This window comes from Theropithecus gelada, chromosome 8 (genome assembly GCF_003255815.1).
Source record: "Theropithecus gelada isolate Dixy chromosome 8, Tgel_1.0, whole genome shotgun sequence".
Taxonomy (NCBI): Eukaryota; Metazoa; Chordata; class Mammalia; order Primates; family Cercopithecidae; genus Theropithecus; species Theropithecus gelada.
The window spans coordinates 37,893,534-37,919,403 of record NC_037676.1 but is presented as its reverse complement, the minus strand read 5'-3'; the positions used below and the strand labels follow the sequence as shown (position 1 = coordinate 37,919,403).

The 25,870-nt window shown below is 40.6% G+C and overlaps 2 protein-coding genes across 4 annotated transcripts in view; one reads left to right on the top strand and one right to left on the bottom strand.

The window, feature by feature from the left end:
- ADAM9 (ADAM metallopeptidase domain 9) overlaps positions 1 to 18,113 on the bottom strand; it is a 113,026-nt gene extending 94,913 nt beyond the window's left edge. For all 3 annotated transcript variants that reach the window (XR_003120784.1, XR_003120785.1, XM_025393911.1), the window contains exons 1-4: positions 17,893 to 18,113; positions 6,973 to 7,070; positions 2,907 to 2,965; positions 1,190 to 1,268 (exon numbers count right to left, since the gene is read on the bottom strand). Coding sequence is in view for 1 of the 3 variants with exons in the window: in XM_025393911.1 (XP_025249696.1) it covers positions 1,190 to 1,268; positions 2,907 to 2,965; positions 6,973 to 7,070; positions 17,893 to 17,989 (333 nt within the window). In the remaining 2 variants the exon portion in view is untranslated. The remainder of the gene's footprint in view (positions 1 to 1,189; positions 1,269 to 2,906; positions 2,966 to 6,972; positions 7,071 to 17,892) is intronic.
- A 260-nt stretch (positions 18,114 to 18,373) lies between these two features.
- TM2D2 (TM2 domain containing 2) lies at positions 18,374 to 24,492 on the top strand. Its single transcript, XM_025393704.1, has 4 exons — positions 18,374 to 18,825; positions 19,633 to 19,720; positions 21,355 to 21,470; positions 23,489 to 24,492. The coding sequence occupies exons 1-4, from the start codon at positions 18,599 to 18,601 to the stop codon at positions 23,700 to 23,702; spliced, it is 645 nt and encodes a 214-aa protein (XP_025249489.1). The 5' UTR covers positions 18,374 to 18,598; the 3' UTR covers positions 23,703 to 24,492.
- The last annotated feature ends 1,378 nt before the right edge of the window (positions 24,493 to 25,870 follow it).

The window sequence follows — 25,870 nt, the reverse complement described above, 5'->3', positions numbered from 1 at the left end:
AAAAAAAAAAAAAAAAAAAAAAAAAAAAAAAAAAAGAGTTTCATCAGCAAATAATGAGTCAAAATTAAAGCCCGAACAGTGTATGTCCGAAGAAAGTATGCCAAGAAACCTCTACAAGGAAAAAAATGCCTTTTACCATTACAGCTTTTGTCAAGTGACATAAATTACGCTGTGTTTGGCCTTCTGCCTTGGTAATCGTTGGATGCATGACTCGATGGATGGGTTATTTTCTATCTGGTGTATATGCTGTAAGGTAAATTCAAACTCCTCTACTAATTTGCTATTAAACAATGGACCAATAATGCACTAAGATAAAGAAATCAGATAGTGGACCAGAAGAGGATAGGCCTAAGTCAGCAGTTCCTTGGTTTTTGTAAGTACTAATAATTAATCTAAAATAAAGATTTTTTTGCCTCCTATTTATTTGAAGAATGCTGCAAAAAGTGCACAACCAACAGAAACAATTCAACCTAGTAAAGTATTACAAAGTACATAAGAAAAAAAAAAAAAAAACATGTAATGGGAATAAAGATTTCTCATGAAAACCATGGCAAAAAAAAAAATGTATAATACCTAAGTGCCAAAAAGGACTGTAAAACACTCAAACAAAACTAGAAATGTTTATGCCTAGTAATAAACACATAAAGCCAAATTTGACATCTGCCAATTATTTTCGGTATTCTGGCCAGCTCTGTCCCCAGGAGTACTCTGTTCTCTGATCCAGACAGGACCACACCTCTTTTAGGAAAGACTTATTTTCAGAAAAAATTTAGAACATTAGAACATGTAACACCAAACGAGTGTTTTTCTTTACTAAATATTAACGATGAATTAAATGTTTTAATAAGTTCACTTTTACAGATATTAACTTTCAACAAAAAAATCGAAAACTCCTATTTTCAAAACATATCAAATTTTCCCCATCATCAGTGAGGATTACCATTAAATAGAAGATTTATTTTCCTAGTGTTTAAAAAAAAACCTTAACTACTGAGTACCGGGAGAGCTGTAAGGTACAGCTTAGTCCACAGAAATGCACCCACTTTTCCCAGGATAACCCATATATCATAATGTTAAAGGTGCCCTGTGGGGCTGTGCAATGTAACAGTCCTGAGTGCCTATACAGAACTCATTTTTAAATTATAATTGTTTTAAAATTTGCTATGGGATCATGAGGAAAATATATTACCTGTATATTGGGATGGTCAGTGATTACAGTCCCTTCTTTGTTATAGGTATAAACTACAAAATCTTCAGGCAAAAGGTCTCTAGAAGAGAAATAAAATACCATTTAAATATATGTTATCTATCTACAACTAAGGATATGATTCACAAGGCATTATCTCTAGAGGAGACGAGCCGGAGTAAATAAGAATTTTCACCAGATAAATTATTATTTTAAAATGTGCTACTATAAAATTAAAAGCTCATAAACAGGCGGGCAGTGGCTCACGCCTGTAACCCCAACATTTTGGAAGGCTGAGGTAGGAGGATCACTTGAGGCCAGGAGTCTGAGACCAGCCTAGGCAACATGGTGAGACCCTGTCACTACAAAAAATAAAAAATGAGCTGGGCATAGAGGCACACACATATAGTCCTAGCTACTCCGGAAGCTGAGGTGGGAGGACTGCTTAAGCCCAGGAGTTCAAGGCTGCAGTGAGCTATGATCATGCCTCTGCACTCCACCCCGGATAACAGAGTAAGACCTTGTCTCTTAAAAAAAAAAGAAGAAAAAAAAAAAAAGCTGATAAACAGACAACTCTGAAATAGTGTACATTACTCATAAATAATATGTAACATTAAGCTACACATTTTTTCTAATGGTCATAAAATGCTAGCTGCAAAAAACTTAAGGCAACATAAATAATGTCCCTGAAGTTTTCAGACACAACTCACAGGAAAAGTAAAAACTGGGTTACTGACAGGATACCATATTTACAGAAGAAAAATAAATGGTTTTTTACACTCTTTTCTAAAAGTTCTATATAAATAAGAATTAAACTCCTAAGTATGGAGGCAAATTTCTGTCTCAACTGTTGAAAGAAACAATTATTCCTGATTTCCAAAGCCTCACTCCATGTTAAGGAGGTTCAGTGGCATCAAGCATGTTTATGAGGATCAGGTTCTCTTGCAGCAGGACTGCAGCAGCTGTATGCTTATCTCCAGGCCTTATGGACAGGTCAGGGATGCAATGTGCTAAGTGTGTGATTCATAAATATGTCATTTCAAGTTCAAAACTCCCCTGGAGGCACCCGGGACCAGCCTGTCTATATTGACTAGAAATGAACAAATGGAAGGTTTTTATCTGATTTAGTTAGGTACACAGCCTGACTTTAGCTACATGATCAGCGAGGTAGAAAAGATATCTTCAGTAAACTTGTGCCTGGGCTCCCCAGAAAATATGATGCCTCACACATATCTCAGCAGTTCATAATCTGGAGGCAAAGCACATCTGTACAACTGAAAAAGGACCCTGGGGGTCGTGCCTTGATGACTGCCTGCACTTTCTTTGTCCTGATGCATTATATCCTTTACCTTTATTAAAGTCTATGTGAGTAGGCATGGGAGTAGCCGGTGGAACCTTAGTCTTTCCAATAATTGGACCCTGTCCAGTCACTGCAGGCTCCCCTTCTCCCCAACTCCCCCACACATGTGTAGCCTTTGCTCCCTTAGTGATGCATTTGGAAAGAATAAACTGGGGGGTGCTTGGCTTTGGTCTCTGCCTTCTTTCCTGTTTGGAAGTTACTGCCTGCCCAGCCAGCTGCCACTGTGCAGCACAGATATGAAGAGCTAAATCTGCTTAATCCTAGGGTTCAGGATCCACTAAACCATATCAAACTAGAAACAAAACCAATATACTATTGGAAAAACATTACTGAAAAGCCAAAATAAATTAAATGTCTTACTTGTTCCTTTCCAAGTGAATAATGTGCTCTTTTCCTTCAGCCTGAATAACATAAGATACCTAAATGCACAGAAGGAGAAAAGAAGAATAAAACATCATCTTGAAAATTACTTTTCAACAACATCTCATTTATAAGATGCAGGAAATTCCATTCTGAATTAAAATAATTTGGTATTGGCTGAACAGTTTAACAGAAGAACTTTGTGTCGATCCTTAAATAATAAAAAATATACTCTGGTTATCCTTTCCTTCCTTTCATAACTGATCATGGAAAATAACCTTCATGTCTATCTAACTCTTCTCAAATTCATTTCTAATTCAGCTATAACTGCAGGGATTATCTTCTCAAGTCCATCAATGTATTACCTACAGTATAAGACAGTTCCTGCTTTTGTCTAAATGAAATGACACTCTTGGTTTCCAGAGATTATCCCTAGTTCTGGTTATATAAAGTTGAAAAGAAATTCAACTCCTTTTATGATACGAATTACAGGGCTTACCTCATTTCATCAATTCTAAAACATGCTTTTTTCCCTCATATTAATGTCCCTGAAACAAGGACACATCATACAAAGGCACAGCAGTCTAACCAGCACCACTTCTGTTTTCTTTTTTTCTTTTTTTTTTTTTCTTTTTGACACGGAGTCTTACTCTGTCACCCAGCCTGGAGTGCAATGGTGCAATCTTGGCTCACTGAAACCTCTGCCTCCCGGGTTCAAGCAATTCTCCCATCTCAGCCTCCAGAATAACTGGGATTACAGGCTCCCACCACCACACCTGGTTAATTTATGCATTTTTTAGTAGAGACAGGGTTTCACCATATTGGTAAGGCTGGTCTTGAACTCCTGACCTCAGGTAATCCATGTGGTCTCTCAAAGTGCTGGGATTACAGGTATGAGCCACCCCGCTGGGCCACTTCTGTCTCTTTATTAGTGGTACATAAAACAATATAGTGTGTCTCACAATTGATGACATCTTAGAGTCAAGGAATTAAAGTAACATATATACACATCCTCCAATTCATGGGATCATCTTCTCTACCTCAGGCAACTCTGAAACAACTTCCCCAGTAACTCACCATGCCATTAGCCACAAGTGCTTAATGTGATCTCTGGAACTAAGAGATCTGACTTTGCCTTAGCTCTTTAATAAAAAAGAAAGTCAGGAAGGGACTCGACAACTAACATTATCAGAAGTGTCTACTTAATATTCCCTACTGTTTCCAGGCTCGGTTAACATTTTGTCAAGAAACAGCATCATCCCCTTCACCACAGCACATCTGCCTCTGACTTCTAAGCGCTAGACCAAACTACGGATCCTGTCATTCTACCTCCACATCCCGCGTGGGACGCCAAGAACCCTTCATCATCTACCTCAATCTCCAGTGGGCCATCAAAACCACCAAGCTCTTTCCATTGCTACAGCTTTATCATGTGCCTTTCTATCATTCTCTCTTAGACAATCACATGACGTAAAAACATCACTGCTATGTCTGTTAAAAAGAAATCTGAGGGCCGGGCGCAGTGGCTCAAGCCTGTAATCCCAGCACTTTGGGAGGCCAGACGGGCGGATCACGAGGTCAGGAGATAGAGACCATCCTGACTAACATGGTGAAACCCCGTCTCTACTAAAAAATACAAAAAACTAGCCAGGCGAGGTGGCGGGTGCCTGTAGTCCCAGCTACTCAGGAGGCTGAGGCAGGAGAATGGCGTAAACCCGGGAGGTGGAGCTTGCAGTGAGCTGAGATCCGGCCACTGCACTCCAGCCTGGATGACACAGCAAGACTCCGTCTCAAAAATAAATAAATTAATAAATTAATTAATTAATTTAATTAAATAAAAAGAAATAAAAATAAATCTTAGAGACCAAAGATTATTTTGTGATAGTTTACTCCTCCCCCAGGTATCTGCCTGGATTGTTCACCTGCCTCCTTCTGGTCTTTACTAAAGGGCTACCTTCTTGTAAGGCTTTCCCTGGCCATCCTACTGAAAAATGCAATCCTCTCCCCAGCAACTCACCATATCCAGCCTCCCATCCCTTTTCTTGCTTTAATTTTCTCCACAGCATTTATCACCATCTGAAGTTATATACATTTTTGGTTTTGGGGTTTTTTGTTTTTGTTTTTGTTTTGTCTCTCTCTGTCCCCCACTCACTAGAATGCAAGCTCCATAGAATACAAGATTGCATTCATGCAAGGGCATACATTTTTGTCTGTTTTGTTCACTGCCATATCCCCAATAGCTAAATGGTACCTAGCATACAATAGTAACTCAATAAACACTTTTGAATGAGTAAATCACATTCACTTTTGAATGAGTAAATCACATTCACTGTTGAATGAGCAAAATCCAGTTCAATATGCACTGACCATATCACTTCTCCAAATATTTACCAAAGCATAAAAATGACAGATATTTATGACAATCCCAAGTATCAATGAGGGAAGTACTAAATGAAGATACTATCAGAGACACAAAAAAGTAGAAAACACAGTCCCTAGGCTGAAAGTCTACCATTCACTGAAGAAAAGGAGGAAAACAGGTGGCTCGTGCCTGTAATCCCAGCACTCTGGGAAGCTGAGGCAGGCAGATCACTTGAAGCCAAGAGTTTGAGAACAGCCTGGCCAACATGGCAACACCCCATCTCTACTAAAGATACAAAAATTAGCTGGACATGGTGGCACATGCCTGTAGTCCCAGCTGCTTGGGAGGCAGAGGCACAAGAATCACTTGAACCCAGGAGGCAGAGGCTGCAGTGAGCCGAGATCGCACCCAAACAGAGATTAACTGATTAACTCTATTCTAAGACAAAACATAATCAAACAGTAGGCTGTCCAGTTCAAACCAAAAACAAGTAAAATGTATAAATTCTTCTACAGAGGAGATCTTAGAGTCATTTACTCCTCAGTTAGACAGAAGTAAATGGAGTTGAGTGACCAACCCAATTAGTAGGTGGTGGTACTCACAGGGAGGACCAAAACTAAAAGTTCCTGATCCTCAACTCCAGTGTTCTTTTTACAATGCCCACTCCCTAAAAAACAGGCAAGCTGCCTTACATTTCTGAGTGTATCAGCAATTCAGGTATTAATATAATTCAGAATAAGCTAAATTCTATGCTTTATTACCTGCTGTTGTTAAATTATACTAAAATGTAATTATACTTTTATAAAGTTGAAAGACTTATAAAATTAAAGTCCAAATAGATTATTTCTGAACAAACTTTACAAAAGAATAGTACAAAAAATAATTTTTGTGCACTGATTACCCCATTAACAGCACAGTTACTTTCTTCCAATATGGAAATAAAACCTGTATTTTCGTAAATATTCCCTAATATAAAATATATGCATTTAACACATTAGCACTCTCCACTGTCAGTGAAGATATAGTATAAAGTGTTCTAGCTATCACAAACTGAGTCAGGTTATATAATTATAATAAGAATTATAATTCTTATTATAATAAAAATCACTGTGACCATTGCCTGTCAATTAAAATGTATATAATCAGCACCCTACCCTAGTGATAGAATTCTATTTTAACTATTTTATTCTGTTATGTTTCGAGTCGATCATACTGTCTTTTAAAAAAAAAAAAAAAAAGATACTGGCTGGGCATTGTGGCTCACACCTGTAATCCCAGCACTTTGGGAGGCCGAGGCAGGCGGATCACCTGAGATCAGAAGTTCAAGATCAGCCTGGCCAACACGGTGAAACCCTGTCTCTACTAAAAAAATACCAAAAAATTAGCCAGGCATGGTGGCGCATGCCTGTAGTCCCAGCTACTCGGAAGGCTGAGGCAGGAGAATCACTTGAACCCAGAAGGCGGAGGTCACAGTGAGCCGAGATTGCGCCACTGCACACTCCAGCCTGGGCGACAGAGCAAGACTCCATCTCAAAAAAAAAGGATACTAAGGCTCAATATGTTGCTTTTACTAACACAGCTGTGCTATGCTAAGTAACAGCCAAGTAATAACTCACTGAACTGATCACTGCTACAAATAACACCTCTGTGCTAAAACAGAAAAGAAAAAAAATTAAACACATTATTTCTCAAGATACAACTTACTTGTTTTGAATAGGGCCTAGGGGCTTCTCTTCTTTCTCTAGTTAATCTCCAAGGAGTTATAATTTCATAAGAAGAAAGATGTGAGGTCTGTTGAAAGCCTACAGAAAAGGCAATAACAAATATAATAAGTGAAACTGAAAAACTACGTGGGCACACAATATAATGAAAATCAAAAGCTGAATGTTCAAATCACAGAAAAATCACCTGACATTCCCATATTACATTCCCATATTATAATGTGCATCTAATAAAAGTACTTTTATATAAAGTTGTATTAATACATGAAAATAGCAATGCATTAGGTAAGTATGAAGGAGGAAAATGTATTTTCTTTAAAAAGTATACCACTCTTTATCCAAACATTATAAATACACATAGCAATCATTTCAAACATTTTTAGCTATAAACCCTAACCCTTTTTTCTCAAAAGAAATCTTAAGGCATGAACACAAGAAGAAAGAAAAGAACTGTTTGGTGGGGAAATGGGGGAAGACATCCTAGAGTCTAGCACCCTTCCCTCATCTCCCATTCCTCCCCCTCACCAAGCATGAATAACATCCTCTCAGATGATATTACTAAATACCTACTGCCATAGTTTGTATGTTTGACTTCTCCTAATCTCATACTGAAATTTAACCCCCAGTGTGTTAGTGTTGCGAGGTGAGGTGTAGTAACAGGTGTTTGCGTCATGGAGGTGGATCCCTCATGAACAGACTAACGCCTTCCCTGAGGGGCCAGGGAAGGGGAAAGAGTTCTTGTTCTGTTAGTTCCCTCAAGAGCTGGTTGTTAAAAAGAGCCTCTCTCCCCCATCTCTCTTGCTTCCTCTCTCGCCTTGTGACCTCTGTACCCGCCAGCTCCACTTCCCCTTATGCCATGAATGGAAGCAGCCTAAGGCCCTCTCCAGAAGCAGATGCCTGTGCCATGCTTCTTGTACAGCCTGCAGTGAATCAAATAAACCTCTTTTCTTTATAAATTACCCAGTCTCAGGTATTCCTTTATAGCAACACAGACTAAGACATTTATTAAATGGACAAGGACTGTAAGTGGGAAAAGGTACTTTTAATATCTGATGGGTTAACTCTAACAAATATAACAAACATATACTCAACAATGTAGCCATGCTCTCAAATTATAGCCATTAATCCATCACAAAAACACAAACTTTATACAAAATTTGTTAACAGTTAAGAACTCTGAAAGTCATGCAGACTTACTCCCACTTCCAATTCTGTTCAGTCTATCAGCACGGAATCATGATTTCTTAAGCAGGGCTTGGGTTCTAAAGTCATCACTTGAATCCAAATTGAGTATAATCAAAATTGCCAACACAAATCTCTTAGGAAGACACACCATGTTGGAGTCCAATACATAATCTCTCGACAAGTCCAACACAACCTCTTTTTCTTCCAGCATTATTACTAATGGCTTAACCCTTACTAACCTCACCTCTAGATGACTATACTTTTTTACCTGGTCTCCCTACTCTCATACTCTCCTCCTTTGATCCAATCTATATGTTCATTCACTCATTAGTTTCCTTATACACCTCAGATTTCTCAAATATAGATTAAGATGAATTACTTACATCTAACTTTTTCCACGATAACATTGTATATAAAATGTTTATAACTTTGTCTGGTTTGGGATTAATAAAGATACAAACAGCTGCAAGCAAGAAACCATAAATTATATCATATCCAATATAACGTATGTATAAACAGCTTTTAAACTCTTTACCCATCAGCATCTTATATTTCTTTAAGAATCTGTTTTCTTTTGCAACAGGACACAACTGGAGAAACTGGTTATTTTACCAAGTTTTGACTGGAATGTTGTGCTTTCCTTTAAGGAATCAAACTTGATTTACAGAACCAATAAAAGCCCCTTGAGAAAAGTGGCCATGTATCTTGTCTACACAGTCCCTGTACAAAGTTCCTGATCTGTTGTAAATAAAGAATGTCACTATCTACAGGCCCAGGTGCACCAAGTTATCTCGGGACCTCAGAGGAGAGGAATTTACCCAACTCATACCTGTATTTAACTGTGCAAACTCATGGTTGAGCTCAGCTTCAAAAAAAGTCTTATCTGAGATTCCTTATGGAACAAAGTTGCATCAAAGCCAATTAAAAAGTGCCTATGTGGCAAATAATTATTCTTACTGCACTTATTTCAAATAATCAGGTGAAGTATAATAAGACTAAAGCTTATTTTGCAAACTATCATATCCTATCAGTCCTATCATGATTTGTTTTTAATGCAAATTGGGGACAGGAAAGAGAAAAATTATGTTTCAAGAACTATGGTACACTTGTCATTAAATTCTAGTCTCATCAGTTGTTTTTGAGTTTTTCCCTGCAATTTGAACTGACTCTGCTTATTTCAGTGAACCAATCAGTGACCTCTAACTGCAGCTCAGAAGAAACAAGAGGGATGGCTAATGTTAACATCTGGATCAGTATTCTAATTCTGGGCATATACTGGAATCAGTTAATGACCCTATATCAGCTTGGTTCCAACAACTGCCCAGTTCATGGAACACCCTTCTATTTAGTTTACTTGGAATAATTTTACTTATTTTGCTTTACTGTCATGAAATATATTGCTATTGTAATCTCTGTGTGGGAATGCAGGATAAGCTTACTGAATGTTTTCTTAAATTGAACACTTATTAATTATTAATCTTATTAATCTTCTAGATATCACCTTTTGTGTTGTGAACTCAACAGAACTCAAAGAGTTGTGAATGGCCCTCAGCATACTGACGTTGTGTGACCGAGCTCCTCTCTACCCTGGATACAGGATACCCTACAGTTAGGCAGGAATGACTGCCCCTGTTCAGCCTGAAGAAGTCACAGAAGATAGATCTTTGTCCCTCTACAATCCTTAGGATTAAGGTTCCCATGTAAAAGGATGAGGGAAAATATGTCAGCGGCATTCAAACCAGACTGACTCCAACTTGAATAGAAGCTGGGTAAAATAAGGCTGAGACCTACTGGGCTGCATTCCCAGGAGGTCAGGCATTCTTAGTCACAGAATGAGATAGGAGGTCAGTACAAGATACAAGTCACAGAGTCTTTACTGATAAGACAGTTTGCAGTAAAGAAGCCAGCTACAACCCACCAAAACAAAGATGGCCATGAGAGTGACCTCCGGTTGTCCTCACTGCTCACTATATGCTAATTCTAATACATTAGCATGCTAAAAGACACTCCCACCAGCACCAAGACAGTTTACAAGTGCCGCGGCAATGCCCAGAAGTTACCTTATATGGTCTAAAAAGAAGAGGAACCCTCAGTTCAGGAAAATCCTTGCCCCTTTCCCAGAAAACTCATGAATAATCCACCCCTCGTTTAGCATATAACCAAGAAGTAACTATCAGTATACTCAGCTGAGCAGCCCATGCCACTGTTCTGCCTGTGGAGTAGTCATTCTTTTATTCCTTTACTTTCTTAATAAACATGCTTTCACTTTAAAAAAAAAAATTATCTTTAAGTAAATCATTACAGACAAGATTATTATATATGCTGGCCGAGCATGGTGGCTCAACCCTGTAATCCCAGCACTTTGGGAGGCCAAGGCAGGAGGATCACTTGAGCCCAGGAGCTCAAGACCAGCCTGAGCAACAGAGCAAGACCCTGTCTCTTCAAAAAAATTTAAAAATTAGTGGGGAATGGTGGTACATGCCTGTGGTCCCAGCTACTCAGGAGGCTAAAGTGGAAGGATCACCTGAGCCTGAGAGATCAAGGCTGCAGTGAGCCATGATTAAGAAACTGCAGTCCAGCCTGAGCAACAGAGGGAGACCCTGTCAAAAAAAAAAAAAAGAAAGAATATATATGCTGATAGACACAGACAACTGTTACACTAGAAGCTAAACAATATAGAACCAAACTGAAGTGTTTTCATTACAACTCAGAAGCAAACATAACAGAGAAAAAGAAATGCCTCCAAAAAGAAAGCATCTGTAGTTCTTATGGGCAGGCAGGTATTTAAAGAGCTTTCATTTTGAAACAGGTTCAGTTACTTTACAGGCAAAGTTAGTTTACTTATAGTTTCAGGCCAAGACTAGAAACCAAGTCTTCTGTCTTCTATGACTCTTTTACCCAGACTGCCAACAAAGTAAAATAAAAGCTAAATATAGGAAGATTATATGTAACTTTCTTTCCTTCTTTTCCATTTTAAACACAATTCTCATTTTGAAAAGCAAAATGCCATAACTAACCATTTATTTTTAAAAGGTTTTCAAAATCATAGCACCCTGAAATAATTTCTGTATGTAAGAGCTGTTATTCTGATATTGACATCTTGCTTCTAAAATCCAAGCAACCACTTTCTGAATTAAAGCCATGCCGTAAAAAGTTCCAAAACATCATAACAAATGCACATACTTCAGGAATGCGATCAAAATAATACATACTAATTGTATGAAAATCCTCCTTCCTGTGTTTTCTTCCCAAAATTCCTTCCTTATCTCTAGATCAGGTTTTTTTCTTGTTTCCTGTTCATATCCTGCATAGATTTTCCCCCAATTCACTTTAGTTGTTTTTTTTTTTAATTCCAAATAGCACTTTCTCATGGGAACCAAAATAACATTTTTCCACGTTAATATAAAAAAAGAGCTTTAACATTATTTGTATAAACCTCCAACCTGTAAAGGGGCTGTCCAGTGTGCTGTGGAATGTTTTGTAGCATCCCTGACCTCCATCCACTAGGTGCCAATAGCATCCCCCAGCTGTGACAGCTAAAAGTTTCAGGCCAAGACTAGAAACCAAGTCTTCTGTCCTCTATGAATTGTTTACCCAGACTGCCAACGAAGTAAAATAAAAGCTAAATATAGGAAGATTACATATAACTTTCTTTCCTTCTTTTGCATTTTAAACACAATCTTCATTTTGAAAACCAAAATGCCACAATTAATCATTTATTTTATCAAGAGTTTGAGACCAGCCTGGTCAACATGGTGAAACCCCGTCTCTATAAACTATGCAAAATTAGCCAGGCCTGGTGGTGTTCGCTTGTTGTCCTAGCTACTCGAGAGGCTGAGGCACGAGACCACATGAGCCCAGAAGGGGGAGGCTGCAATGAGCTGAGAACCACTGTAGCCCAGGACAGGGAGGTTGCAGTGAGCTGAGACTGCACTACTGCACTCCAGCCTGGGTGACGGAGGGAGACTCCATCTAAAAAAAAAGAAAAAATGGCCTGAAGAGAAAACATGAACCATTGAAACATGAAACTTAGCATGTCTAATCTTAAAGAAAGCAAAAGGTGTTAGCTGCCCTTCTTTCTTTCTCTAACTCCTTAGATCTTTCTATACTCTGTAGCGTGTTTTAGAGGAAGTCTGAGCACGCTTTTCATAACCGTAACTGTAGTATAGGGAAGTGAGTTAAAAGAACTCTACCTAATTGTGGCTGGGCACGGTGGCTCAAGCCTGTAACCCCACCAATTTGGGAGGCCAAGGCGGGGGGATCACAAGGTCAGGAGTTTAAGACCAGCCTGGCCAATATGGTGAAACACCGTCTTTACTAAAAGAAAGTACAAAAATTAGCTGGGCATGGTGGTGCACGCCTGTAGTCCCAGCTACTCGAGAGGCTGAGGCAGAAGAGTCGCTTGAACCCAGGAGGTGGAGGTTGCAGTGACCCCAGATTGTGCCACTGCACTCCAGCATGGGCAATAGAGTAAGACTCTGTCTCAAAAAAAAGAAAAAAAAAAGAGAATTCTACCTAATTGCAAAGCAAACAAATGTGAACTCCAAACCATGGGCTTCTCTCATTTTTTTTCCTGCCTACTACATAAACAGCCACTTTTAAGTGCTTCCACTGTAGAAAATAAAATAAACCTGGCTTCCACATTCAGGATAAATAAGTTAATTCTGTTTCCAAAGTATTTCTTCTAGAAAAATTGTTTCAATTAGATCTACAAAGCACTGTTATTTCGAGCCATATAATAGGTTGGTGCAAAAGTAATTGCAGTTTTTGCCTTTTTTTTTTTTTTCATTCTAGTATTCACCAGGTCAATTCCGGATAAATACATACCATATATTAATAACTACCTTTGGGCCGGGCATGGTGACTCACGCCTGTAATCCCAGCACTTTGGGAGGCCAAGGCAGGTGGATCACAAGGTTAGGAGTTCAAGACCAGCCTTGCCAACATGGTGAAACCCCGTCTCTACTAAAAATACAAAAATTAGCCAGGTGTGGTGGCACACGTGCCTGTAATCCCAGCTAACTCGCGAGGCTGAGGCAGAAGAACTGCTTGAACCCTCAAGTGATTCTTGCAGAGGTTGCAGTGAGCCGAGATCGAGCCATTGCATTCCAGCCTGGGTGACAGAGCAAGACTCCGTCTCAAAAAAAAAGAAAACTACCTTCAAACATACTTAATTATAATTTCTATGACTATGTCATACACTCTTACCTTTTTTAGTGTTATACTTTTCTTAAACATTTACCCATCTTTACATTTAAAAAGAATGGCTTATGTTACTTGTTTTAAGTGTCCCTTTGGGAAAAAACCACCCATTTCTAAGATTTAATGTCCTAGACAATTTAAGTTCCTCCAGTAAAGAATTTAAGTTCTTTGAGATCAAGCACGGTATCTTATTCATCATGTATTTCCTGCACTGGTACAATATGTATTCAATAAAATATGTGTTGAATAAATAACCTCTTCTGATTGTTATAGCTAAACACACATAGTTCTCATAGTTGTAATTATCACATATGACTAAAAGTCAACCTTACTTTTTACGGTTAACATCTTTTATATCAATTTTTCTACAAATCTACATAGCCCACACATTTGTCATTTTGATAGCAAAATCATATTTCATTGTATTGCTATGTACAGACTGTTTAATCACTTCTCTTAAGCAGCTGGGATGGGAGGTTAGGCCCAAGATATATTCACAACAGGATCCTAAACCTTTCAATAAGACTGATCAGAAACAGGCTCTCCTGGGGTCTACTCGTATGAAGATTCTACACTACTAGAGGGAAGAGGTTAAAATCACCCTAAAATGATTTAAATCATGAAAAATCTCATGAAAAGAACAATTCATCAAACGGAATGGGACATTTTCCATGAATGGGAATGAGTTCTGCCCTATAATATAACATGTCTAGGGGTGATACCATTTTCTTTTTTTCCAATAAGGTTTAGCAACTCAATACTTACGTTACTATAAACATAAATAAATACAAACACAACTCCATATTTAAAAACTGACCAAGTTAAGTTAAATTCTAAGGTTCCCTAGCTCACTCTTAAAAGATGTGATTTAAGGCCAGACGTGGTGGTTCACACCTGTAATCTTAGCACTTTGGGAAGCTGATGCAGGAGGAACGCTTGAGCCCAGGAGTTCGAGACCAGCCTGGGCAACAGAGCGAGACTGCCTCTCCACACACAAAAAAAGTTTTTAATTAGCCAAGCATGGTGACACACCCCTGCAGTTCCAGCTACTCAGGAGGCTGAGGCAGGAGGATTGCTTCAGCCCAGGAATTCGAGGTTACAGTGATCTATGACTGCTCCACTGCACTCCAGCCTCGGCAACAGAGCAAGACCCTGTCTCTCAGAAAGAAAAAAAAAGATGTGACTCAACCAGTGTCCCACATATGATCGCTTAGGGAAAATAATCTGATTAAAATAACAACATGAAATGGAAAATAAACTACAATAATCTCTCAACATACAAACAACATTGTGCTATCCAACTTTAGTTGGGTCCACACTAGACCCATTCAAAGACTGTGAGAGAGGCCGGGCACGGTGGCTCGTCCCTGTAATCCCAGCACTTTGGGAGGCTGAGGTGGGCGGATCACGAGATCAAGAGGTCAAGACCATCCTGGCTAACATGGTGAAACTCCATCTTACTAAAAGTACAAAAAATTAGCCGGGGATAGTGGCACGTGCCTGTGGTCTCAGCTACTCAGGGGGCTGAGGCAGGAGAATTGCTTGAACCGGGGAGGTGAAGGTTGCAGTGGGCCAAGATCGCGCCACTGCACTCTAGCCTGGGTGACAGAGAGAGACTCCGTCTCAAAAAAAAAAAAAAAAAGACTGAGGGATTAGCTACTGAGATACCAAAAGGACTGCATTCATTTATGAGGCAGTCCCATAGCGCTGACTCAAAAGGATGGCATCACTCCAAGCCTCCAGTATATATTAGGTATCAAAGAGGAAAAAGAAATATGAGGCTATGTCATATGTTTGAGCTTTCCCAAGAAAAAGCTTCCAGTTACTTAGAGCTTGCATCTTTTGGGGGATTCCATAATAAATTCTATTATAAACCAGGATTTTTAACAAACAGCAAATATAAATCTGGTAAGTTAAAGCTTCAAGTGCTTTTTGAAAACTGTCTTGGAAACCAGCAACTGGGTTTATACATATTTTAATTATACATGCTTTCTTTTTCACTTAAAAGTTTGAAAACCAAATCATCCTTAAATGTAAAAGGCTACATTCTCCTATCAGCACAAACACAAACATATCAAATTCAAATATTTTGCTGGCATATAAAAAAGAGATTAATACGGACCTAAGTTCTTACTACACAAATCATTTTACAGTGACTCACCATGAGTAAGCTTTCATTTTCTTTAGAATGCCAGTCTTTGTTTAAAAAAAATTTCTAAATCTGTTCATCATAATTACTACCTCAGAAAATCAGAAGAGGTTTCATACCTGATTCCCCTTGTTATTTTTTACAATGACACAGTTACCTTTATCAGTTTAAAAACAAAAAAAAAAAAAGTTTACTTAAAGTCAGCTGTTTGGAAATGATACTGCATTTCCTCATTGAGACAATGTTATAAATGGTAGTAAAAATCTTGTAAAACCTACTTAACTCCTAATGTAACTGATGTGTGCCTGGTACCTCAAATTCCTCTTTCAATCCTGGAAAATGTTTCAGCGCACGGTTTAAACATCTTGTAGTGCAAAAATGTGGTCAGCTGATTTTGTATGAACATCCCCAAGAGAAACAAGAGTTGACTTACTGCACACTATTACAAAAGCCTCTTAACCGGTCTCCCAGCCTCTAGTCTCTCCTTCCTAGATTCTATCCTCCACGGTATTGCCTGTTTTCTTAACAGAAAATGAGATTAGGTCACATCCCTACTTAAAACCTCCACTGCCCAAAGAACTCTCTACAGGGTAAAGTCCAAACCCCTTAGTTCCCCATAGAAGACTCTTCCCAACTGGTAACAACCTACCTTAGTTTGATCTTCCATCCCTCCCTCTTATAGTCTGCATGAAGTCATATTGACAGTTTCATCATTTCCTAACAAGTCATGTTCTTTCATACGCTCCCCCGACCCCCCCCACCCCCGGCTCTTACTCTTGGAAAAACTTCCTTCTGCTTAGAATGTATTCCTACTATTCTACTTGAAAAATCACCGATGTAGCTCAGTTCAAATATCATTTTCTCTAAAAATCCTTCCCCAATCTCTCAGATGCACTTAGCGTATTTGGTCACCTTCTGCCCCTCTACAAGCAATTGTGTGGTGTTTACAGGAGTTCCAGAAACGGTGGCTAAACTTTGAAGAAGCATACACATGCCGAAATGAGGAGCTGGCCAAAAGCACAGTTAAACACCATCAGGATATTCCATTCATCTATATGCAGGTCGGTAATGACTGACATTTATATTAACATTTAAAAATACAGTCTTATTTACATTTACAAACACACAAAAAATCACAGATTAATAAAACTCCGGATGTATAATCGTCTTCACTTTAAACATCGGTGAATGTTAACCATCTAGAATATCACAGGAAAAGTAGTTTTAACCAGAAGAAATTTGGCAACTTCCCATTCAAAACATTTTCAGAGCTTCAACATTTCCACACCGGGGCAAATTTACTTAATTTCAAATGAAGCGGCCAAAGATAAGAAAAACAAGTAATTAGTTTCCTGAAGGTCAACAGTCCTGCGTTGAAATCTTCTATCATCACCTTTGAATAACTCTCAATCAATGATTTAGTAAAAACTCCCATTCTCCATCATCCTCTGTCGCTGATAGAGAAAATACAGCCATGTAAACAATTATCTCATACAAAATCCAAAATAAACAACCTGTTTACAGAAAGACGCCAGCGTGCTGACAATTTGCTTCCACTATGTTTGGGCATCTCCAATACAAGTATCTTATATAGTCAAGGGCAGTTTCACAATTCAAAAACGATTTCACACAAATGACTTAATTCCTACAATAATCCTGTGAGTTCAACAGAGCAGGGATTATCTGTCCGGATTTAACACAGTACGAACCCAATAAAAACAGATTTTTAAAAAACAGTTTGGCTATACAGAAAGATAGCACATCGGTTACAAAATATTCTTACTACAAAAATGACCCAAGAGAAATGAGCGTCCTACCACCCACCTTTATTCAATCACTAAATTTAGCTGTGTTGACCCAAGGATACCATGAACGTCAAAATTTCAAATTATAACCTGCAGCAAAAGTTTCATCTCCCAGTCTCTTTCCAAGCGACATTAACTCCACGAGCGAGAGCCAGCTCCCTCCCTGCAGGCTTTTGGAGGACTGAACGCCCGCAGGCGCGCCCAGCCAGCAGGGCTCCGGCCCGCCAAGACCAGCGCCCGCCCCAGCGTGGGTTTCGGGGCGTCTGGGGGACCCGGCTTCGCGCGAGGCGGCGGGGGATGGGGGAAGCCGGGAACCGCTCCACCGAACAGGACACGGAGGAAGCGGCGCCGGGCAGAGGACCCGGGCCAAGAAGGGCTTGGGGCGCCAGACCCCGAGCCTCGGGTGCGACCCCTGCCGCACACACCTGGAGCGGCCGCGCCCCCCGACCCAGAGTCCGATCCCCAGGCCGGGCCCCTCCACTCCCGGACACCACAGGTTCACTCCGTGCGCCCCGTCCCTAGGAAACAGCCGTCCCAACGGACCCGGGGGGCGGACACCCACCTGGCCGCGCCGCACCGAGGACTGGGCCCACCAGGCAAAGCAACAGCAACCACCGGACGCGAAGGGTCCCCGAGGGCGAACCCACGCCAGACCCCATCTCCGCCGATTCCGCAGGTTCCTCTCAGCACTCGGTCGCCTCCGCCTCCGCCTCTTCCATCATTTTCCAACCCTGCCGGGGCCCCAAGGCTGGCCGGGAAGCGCGCGCGCCCGGGGACGAGCACGCGCGCGGCACTGACGCAACTCAGCCCTCGGTCCGAGCTCGCTCCCGACATCGCCTGGCTGCGCTGACGTAGGGAAAAACCCAGTCCCCGGCGCGAGAATAGGATTTCTAAATCGGCCGTGGCAACCAGCACTAGTCGGTCCGCCAGTCATATCCGCCCCGCCCCCTCGGCTGCCGGGCACGCCCACCTAGGGAGTCGACGGATCCGATTGGAGGACGCATTCGGCGCAAAAGAAGGAGGAGCATGACAACCAGAAGAGGAATCGAGAAGCAGAAGCGTAGGGCGGTGCAGTCCCGCCCGTCTGCTCGGCCTTTTCTGGTTGGTTGGTGGAGGTGGGCGGAGCGTCGAGCTGCGCGTCCATTGGCTGTTTGGCGGGGCCACGCGGGCGGGGCCACGCGGAAAGGCCTGACCACGCAGTGATTGGGTCTGTGCTGCTGGCTTTGGGTTGTGGCTGAGGCCGGGTCTCCGCTCCAGGGCCGGGGAAGATGGTGCTAGGTGGTTGCCCGGTTAGTTACTTACTTCTGTGCGGCCAGGCGGCTTTGCTGCTGGGGAATTTACTTCTGCTGCATTGTGTGTCTCGGAGCCACTCGCAAAATGCGACCGCTGAGCCTGAGCTCACATCCGCTGGCGCCGCCCACCCGGAGGGCCCCGGGGGTGCTGCGAACTGGGAATATGGCGACCCCCACTCTCCGGTCATCCTCTGCTCTTACCTGTAAGCTACCAGTGGTCGAGGCGGGTGGACGTGGAGGGTGTGCCAGGGATATATGGGTGTTGAGGGAAGGTAGGGTTGGGGGAGATGCTGCGTTTTTTCAGACCCTGCCCCTCTGAGGACCCAGTGGTCATTCCGAAGGCAAATACCATGAACCAGGTTTCTCACTGCCCGTGCAGGGAAAACCCTTGTGCGTCAGTGACAGAGCTTTTGGGATCCCCAAAGAGGAGAACTGGGTAGGAGTAACATCATATACCCTCTGGAGGAAGGCATGAGGCTGTGCTTTCTTTGCCCTGCGCCCTTTAGCCCAAGGAGAATATTAGTCGGTCGATTCGGTGCCAGTACTAAGGCATAAATAGAATAAACGACTTGTCTCTGCCTACAAGGCACTTTTTAAAAAAGCAATCAATATTCTTACCGTTGCAGAATCATGCCATTTTTTAACATCTCTTTTCGATCAAACAAGAAAAGGCATTTGAGAGATGCAAAGAGGACTGAGAATTCTTTGGCTTAATTTTTGCCCCCAGAATCTTGTTTGCCTACTGAAGAGATGAAACCGTGGCAGAAGTAGAATCCTTATAGAAACAGGACCAGAAACACCTCCCTTCTCCAACAAAAGGTTAATTTGGGTGGCTGTCCATTTGACCTGCTGTGCTTCAGTTTAATTGGCTTGGAAAGGGGTCAGCAGGGTGAAACTGAACCCCAGAAAACTTGATGAAGAAATGTCTTTTGCCTGTTTGATTACTTGCATGCAAACAGCGATTTGCAAAGACCATATGATGATAATGATCATGATCTTGTGAATTACAGACCTGATGAATTTATAGAATGTGAAGACCCAGTGGATCATGTTGGAAATGCAACTGCATCCCAGGAACTTGGTTATGGTTGTCTCAAGGTGAGTTTTTGTTTTGTTGTAAGAGCAAACCCTTCAATAAGAAATAGGAATGTCTAAATGCTGTTACATAAAAAGTATAAGAGGTACAAAGTTTTTTGAAGAATTTCGTCAGAAAGACCGTTACTGGCAATTTCCAGCATGGCCAGGGTCAGTGACTGAGCAAGATATTTGGTTTCCTTGTGAAGGAACAATCTCTGTGCCAAAACCACCTAGGTGCAAAGACCAACCTGTCTTTGGTTCCTTTGGCCATTGACAGATTTTGAAACTAAAATGTCACCCCGACTCTCCAAGGCATGCACTTTTCCTGAAAGAGCAAAACAAAGTCTGTGCACTTCGCAACACTGATGATGGATTGGGCAGTATCTTTGTTACACATGCATTTGGGACAGAGCTTCTCTTGCCAATGACATTTCTTTTCTCCAGGCAAACAGATTCCACCATGCCCTTAGGAGATAGATAGGGTCTATCAGTATATGTCATATAGGGTCTATCAGTATATGTCTTTGTAGGACATTAAAGCATTCCAGGGGAAGCCATTGGTTAACAGTGGCTTCTTGGAATGGAAAAAAGCTATTAAGTTTTATTAATAATATCCCTAAAGCTGAGTGTACAGTTCCTAATCTATCTCTAAAAATAACCAGTGAAGTTGATGTATCTCCTCCCCACCATGGACTCACCATCCTATTATGCCGCATAATACAAGTCAAGACTTGGTCAGGTGTTAAGAGAATGATGGGAAAGCATTTTTTGTACTAAATCAGACACAGAGGAATAAACCTGACAGTAATAAGACTAAAAGAGCAACTCTTACTGAAAACATGTATAGATAAATATTTTTTAGGACAATGAAATTTTACTCTGTTGATAATTATTGATTAAAGTTTGAGTTAATATTGTATAGAGATCACTTTTGCCCATTTTAATTAAAAATTGAGTTTATCCTGTAGCATTATTTCCCAGTTCCTTCCCTTTGAGGAACTCACCGATGCAAATAGTAATGAGCACTGATATAAGGTACTAGTAAAAAATGAATATCTGTGATTTCTTGGCTAGAATTCAGTTAAGCAATGGTAAAAGGCCCAGTTCTGAAATTTTTGGCTGGAACTTAAATTTACAGATGTCCCACAGATATCAGATAATACACATTTATGACCTAAATAAAGTCCTGAGTCAGTTAATATCCTGAGTTATTTCCTAATTCTATTCATTTTTAATAGATATAAAAGAGACCTCTAATAGGCAGTGACTTTTTAAATACCCACTCCCAAATGCTGTTGTATGCTGTTTTTCCTGTAAATTGGGATAAGTAAAGCATTGTGTTTGTCTCTTCTAAACAGCCTTTAATGACATTGAGTGTTTTTGGAGTGTTTTCTTTTACTATATTATTGAAGAAGCCAGTCATGAAGAAGAAAACAGGAGTTTATTTAAAACAATGTACATTTAAGATGGACTCATCTAAAATCACATGAAGTGTGTCACTAATTTCCTTGCCCTTGAGCACAGCTGTACCTCACCCTTGTTGGAATAATTGTAGTCCTGAGGCAACTTTTATTCTTTTATTAGTGAATATAAAGATAGATGTTTGTGTCACTTGCTCTGGTGAGTTGGTTTTGGTCTTGGTTGTTATTCCACAGTTTGGCGGTCAGGCCTACAGCGACGTGGAACACACTTCAGTCCAGTGCCATGCCTTAGATGGAATTGAGTGTGCCAGTCCTAGGACCTTCCTACGAGAAAATAAACCTTGTATAAAGTAAGTGTTACTTTGATGGGAGTAGTTGGTACTTGGTTGGAGGTAGAGCCATTTTCCTTGTCTTCTTATTTATTTATTTTTTGTTTTAAGAGACAGGGTCTCACTCTGTTACCCAGCCTGGAGTGCAGTGGTGCAATCACGGCATATTGCAGCCTGGACCTCCTGGACTGAAGCAATACTCTTGCCTCAGCCTCCCCAGTATCTGGGACAACAGGCACATGATGCCACTGTGCTCAGCTCGTTGTTATTTTTTGATATGACTTTTTTTAACCACCAAAGAGGGTCTATGGCTACCATTGTGCATAATTCATTTATAGAAGCAATATGTTTATAGTAGAGAGGACTCTGGACTTAAGCCCAGAAGGTGAAGCTCTAACTGTCTCTTTTCTCCAACTTGCTAAGTGCCTTTGGGCACTCAGTTTATCCCTCATCTACAGAATTTTAGGCCAGATGATCTAGCCCCAAAATTCTTACGATAGATATAAATCTTGTGCAAATTGCCTTAGTATTTCAAGAATAAAGGTTTTATTATAAAAAGTGTAGGCTCCACACTCTGAAAATCAGTTTATCTTAAAGGTAAAGGATCAAGTCATTTCTGTAAATTCTGCTTGAAGGCACAGAATTGCCTTATACAGTTTGCTAATGGAAAGAGTCTATGGCTATGATTAGTAATATTAGAGTAACTGCAGCTGTGTCAGCACAGTGGCTAAGGGCAGAGCCTTATGAAGAAGTCCTTGCTTTTCACTGCCACAAAACAACAGGAAAGAGTGTTTGGAGACCAAGTGTTCATTTAAGGACAGTGCTTCCTTACCTTAGAGAACTACACGCAGGAAGCCAGCTGAGTCTCAGGAAAAGAGCCTCTACAGAGGAGGATGGGAGCCCAGACTCCTACTCCTACCATGGTGCCTGTTGTGCAAATGTGCTTGATGACTTCTTGTCCAATCCAACTCTGCAAAAGTCGGTATTTGTTCTTAGAGATGCTCCATATCTTAGCAAGTATTCTGTTGAGACCCTCTACCAACTAGAGATTCTTGGAGAGTAAAGTAAAGGTGAAGAGGGTGTATTATAAAAAATGCTTTTTTTTTTTTTTTTGGAGATGGGGGTCTTGTTCTGTTGCCCAGGCTGGAGTATAGTGGCACAAACAGACCTCCTGGGCTCAAGCGATCCTCCTACCTCAGCCTCCTGAGTAACTAGGACTACAGGTGTGCTCCACCACACCTGGCTAATTTTTTTTTTTTTTTTTTTTTTTTTTTTTTGTGGTAGAGACAGGATCTCGCTATGTTGCCTAGGTTGGCCTATAGCTCCTGGGCTCAAGTGGTCCTCCCACCTTGGCCTCTCAAAGTGCTGAGATTATAGGCATGAGCTACCACGACATGGTCAAAAAGTTTTTTAAATTATTGTGCACTATGATGTTTGACATCTTAAAAACCTTTCTGGCTGTGAAGAGACTGCCCTTCCTGAAGCTAGTCATTTCTTAGAGATAGCAAAGGGTCCAACCAGGAGCATGCCTTTGATATGCAAACTAGTCCAGAGACATATCTTCTGTTTCTGGCCTGTACACCCCAGGAAATAATATTCCTCTGCCTTAATCTTCTCAGGGCCAAGTGCCAGGCAACCAGGGACCACTCCTATACCTTAGAGCCGGCTGAGGTTATTCAAACCAGCCAATTCTAAACTATTTGTCCTGCCCTGTCTTGCCTTTCCTGCAGAAACCCCAATGAAGATAGTGGCCAAAAGCCTTCCCCTCGCTTCTGTCTTCCAACTACGCTGTTATCTTTGTCAGGTAGCCCTGTGTAACATGATGTGCCTCCTGTCTCTAGGACCTAGGAGTATAATAAACTTTGGTTTTTCCTGATCCTCTCACCTCATTGACCATATTGTAAAAGAAAACAAAATGGAGGATAAAAGGCCACAGAGGGGCCACTGCACCTTCTCATCACTCATGTTAAATTCACTAATCTTTAAGGGTTTAAATTTTTGTGCAGTAAAACATCTTCCTTTTCGTTCTTTTCACCTAGGTATACCGGACACTACTTCATAACCACTTTACTCTACTCCTTCTTCCTGGGATGTTTTGGCGTGGATCGATTCTGTTTGGGACACACTGGCACTGCAGTAGGGAAGCTGTTGACACTTGGAGGACTTGGGATTTGGTGGTTTGTTGACCTTATTTTGCTAATTACTGGAGGGCTGATGCCAAGTGATGGCAGCAACTGGTGCACTGTTTACTAAAAAGAGCTGCCGTCATGGCCCAGGGAGGCAGGTGAAAGCTCTGTCTTCTTAATTCATCTCTACAGGCTCAAAACTCTTCTTTGATATCAGACCTGACGTTATTTTCCCTCTTTGGAGGGCATTTGTTTGGTTAAGAAGGCTTGTTCAGACTTTGGAATTTCAAACCAGATTTTACCTTGCAGACGAAATGACAAGCAAAAAGTGTTGTGGGAATCAAATTTGTTCCTTTCCTCATGCACAAAACATAAAGGATAGTGACGAGTTTATAAGCTGTGGATGGGTTTCCATAGTCTTCCTTTCTGTACATTGCTATATCTTCAGTCCTTTGGAGCAAGCGGACCCAACAAGTTGAGCAAAGTGAATATTTGTATCCACATTCCTCTTGTGACCCTGAGTCTTCATGCAAGGAGAACTGAAGCTGAACAATGAAAATCTTCAGCAGAAATAGAAATGGCCATGGATTGTAATACACACTGAAATTCTGACTTTCTGAATTTAAATGCAGAATAAATTTTGCCAACCTGGAGTACTGTATGAGTATTTTCAGTAGGGGGAGTAAACTCAAAATTATATTTGTTTTGCAGAAACCTAGTCATTTGAAATGAGCCCTCTTGTGTCTCCATTATGTTCCAGAGACAGTATATGCAGTGCGATAATTTCTTTATTCCAATTATGTTTTGAAAGCCAGCGGCATCAGATGTGTGAATTGAGCTATTCCTCCTGGCAGAGTTGTCCAATCTAAAAATCAGCATTTACCAGCCCATGCTAATAAAATTAAGATTTCATACAAGTTTCCGTAAAACTGTTCTTCGTGATTAGGTGAGATAAAGCAAGGAGCCTTATGCCTTTGAAAAGAAAAACACACTTCTACAAAATTAGGACATGATTTATGGGAGCAAAGAGAAACTTAGCACATTCTCTCAAAAAGGACGGTACTAAATCTCTCCCTGTGGGCTGCGGCAATCAGAGATCCAGCCACACTTCTGCATTCCCAAATCGCCAGGAATAAAAGGAAATGTTCCAAATTGTAAGTGGTTTTAAAAACTCGGTTCCCATCCTTTGCAATCTAAGTTGAAAAGAACTGTGAAATATAAAATCAAAAGTGGGCAGTGTGGCCAACTCAATGGAAGAGGCTGTTACTCAGAATAACTTACAAATTCTAGAAACAAGGTAGAACTCACTCACAGTTTACTTCATAATAACTGAATTTAAAACCAGCTATCGCAGTTAAAGTAACTTCCCTGGATACATTCTATCATTTTGTAGCTTTCCTAAGAATTTCTTGCTTTATCATTCCTGATCACTGTTTTTACATTATTAAAGGTGGCAATTTTCTGTAAAAAATTTAAAACAGATGATCCTATTCTGTCTTGAAAGTTCTGTACCACACTGACCTTAACCTTGCTTATCACATAACAATTGGTAAACTTTTAATTCATAATCTCTATACCCTAAGACAGTATTTATTAAATTTTTATGGGTCATGAAGAAACTAGACTCTCCCCAGAAATATGCTCATACACAGATTTTACATAGAATTTAAAGGGGTTCATCTACATAATTTATACATGAAACAAAATTGTACTGGTACCCCATAAATTTATACAAATAAAAAAGTTTAAGGGAGTTCAAGGATGCCATATATATATTTTTTTAAAAACTAAGGGAAGTCTAAAAAACATAAACAAATTATATTACCCAAAATAAGATGCTACTTTACACCTAACCAAGTCCTGCCTCATTTCACACTTTTTTAACCTCCTAAGTATATTCATAACCCTACCAAAAGTTGTTTTCTTTAAAAAATAAGAAACTTTGGGCCCAGCACAGTGGTTCAAGCCTGTAATCCCTGCGCTTTGGGAGGCCGAGGCAGGTGAATCTTTTAAGGTCAGAAGTTCAAGACCAGCCTGGCCAACATGGTGAGACCACCCCCCATCTCTAGTGAAAATACAAAAATTAGCCAGGCGTGGTGGCGTGCACCTGTAAGCCCAGCTACTCGGGAGGCTGAGGTAAGAGAATCACTTGAACCCAGGAGGCAGAGGTTGCAGTGAGCCAAGATCCCACCACTGCACTTCATCCTGAGCAACAGAATGAGACCCTGTCCCCCCCAAAAAAAAAAAAAAATTTTGCAGCTCCAAGGCTTGAAGTCATTTATGTTGCCAGGGGTG

Excerpts from the sequence above, each read along its gene's own strand:
- TM2D2 (XM_025393704.1), top strand. The coding sequence starts at position 18,599 with ATGGTGCTAGGTGGTTGCCCGGTTAGTTACTTACTTCTGTGCGGCCAG. Across the intron at positions 18,826-19,632 it reads GTCATCCTCTGCTCTTACCT|ACCTGATGAATTTATAGAAT; the intron begins GTAAGCTACCAG and ends TGTGAATTACAG. Across the intron at positions 19,721-21,354 it reads TTGGTTATGGTTGTCTCAAG|TTTGGCGGTCAGGCCTACAG; the intron begins GTGAGTTTTTGT and ends GTTATTCCACAG.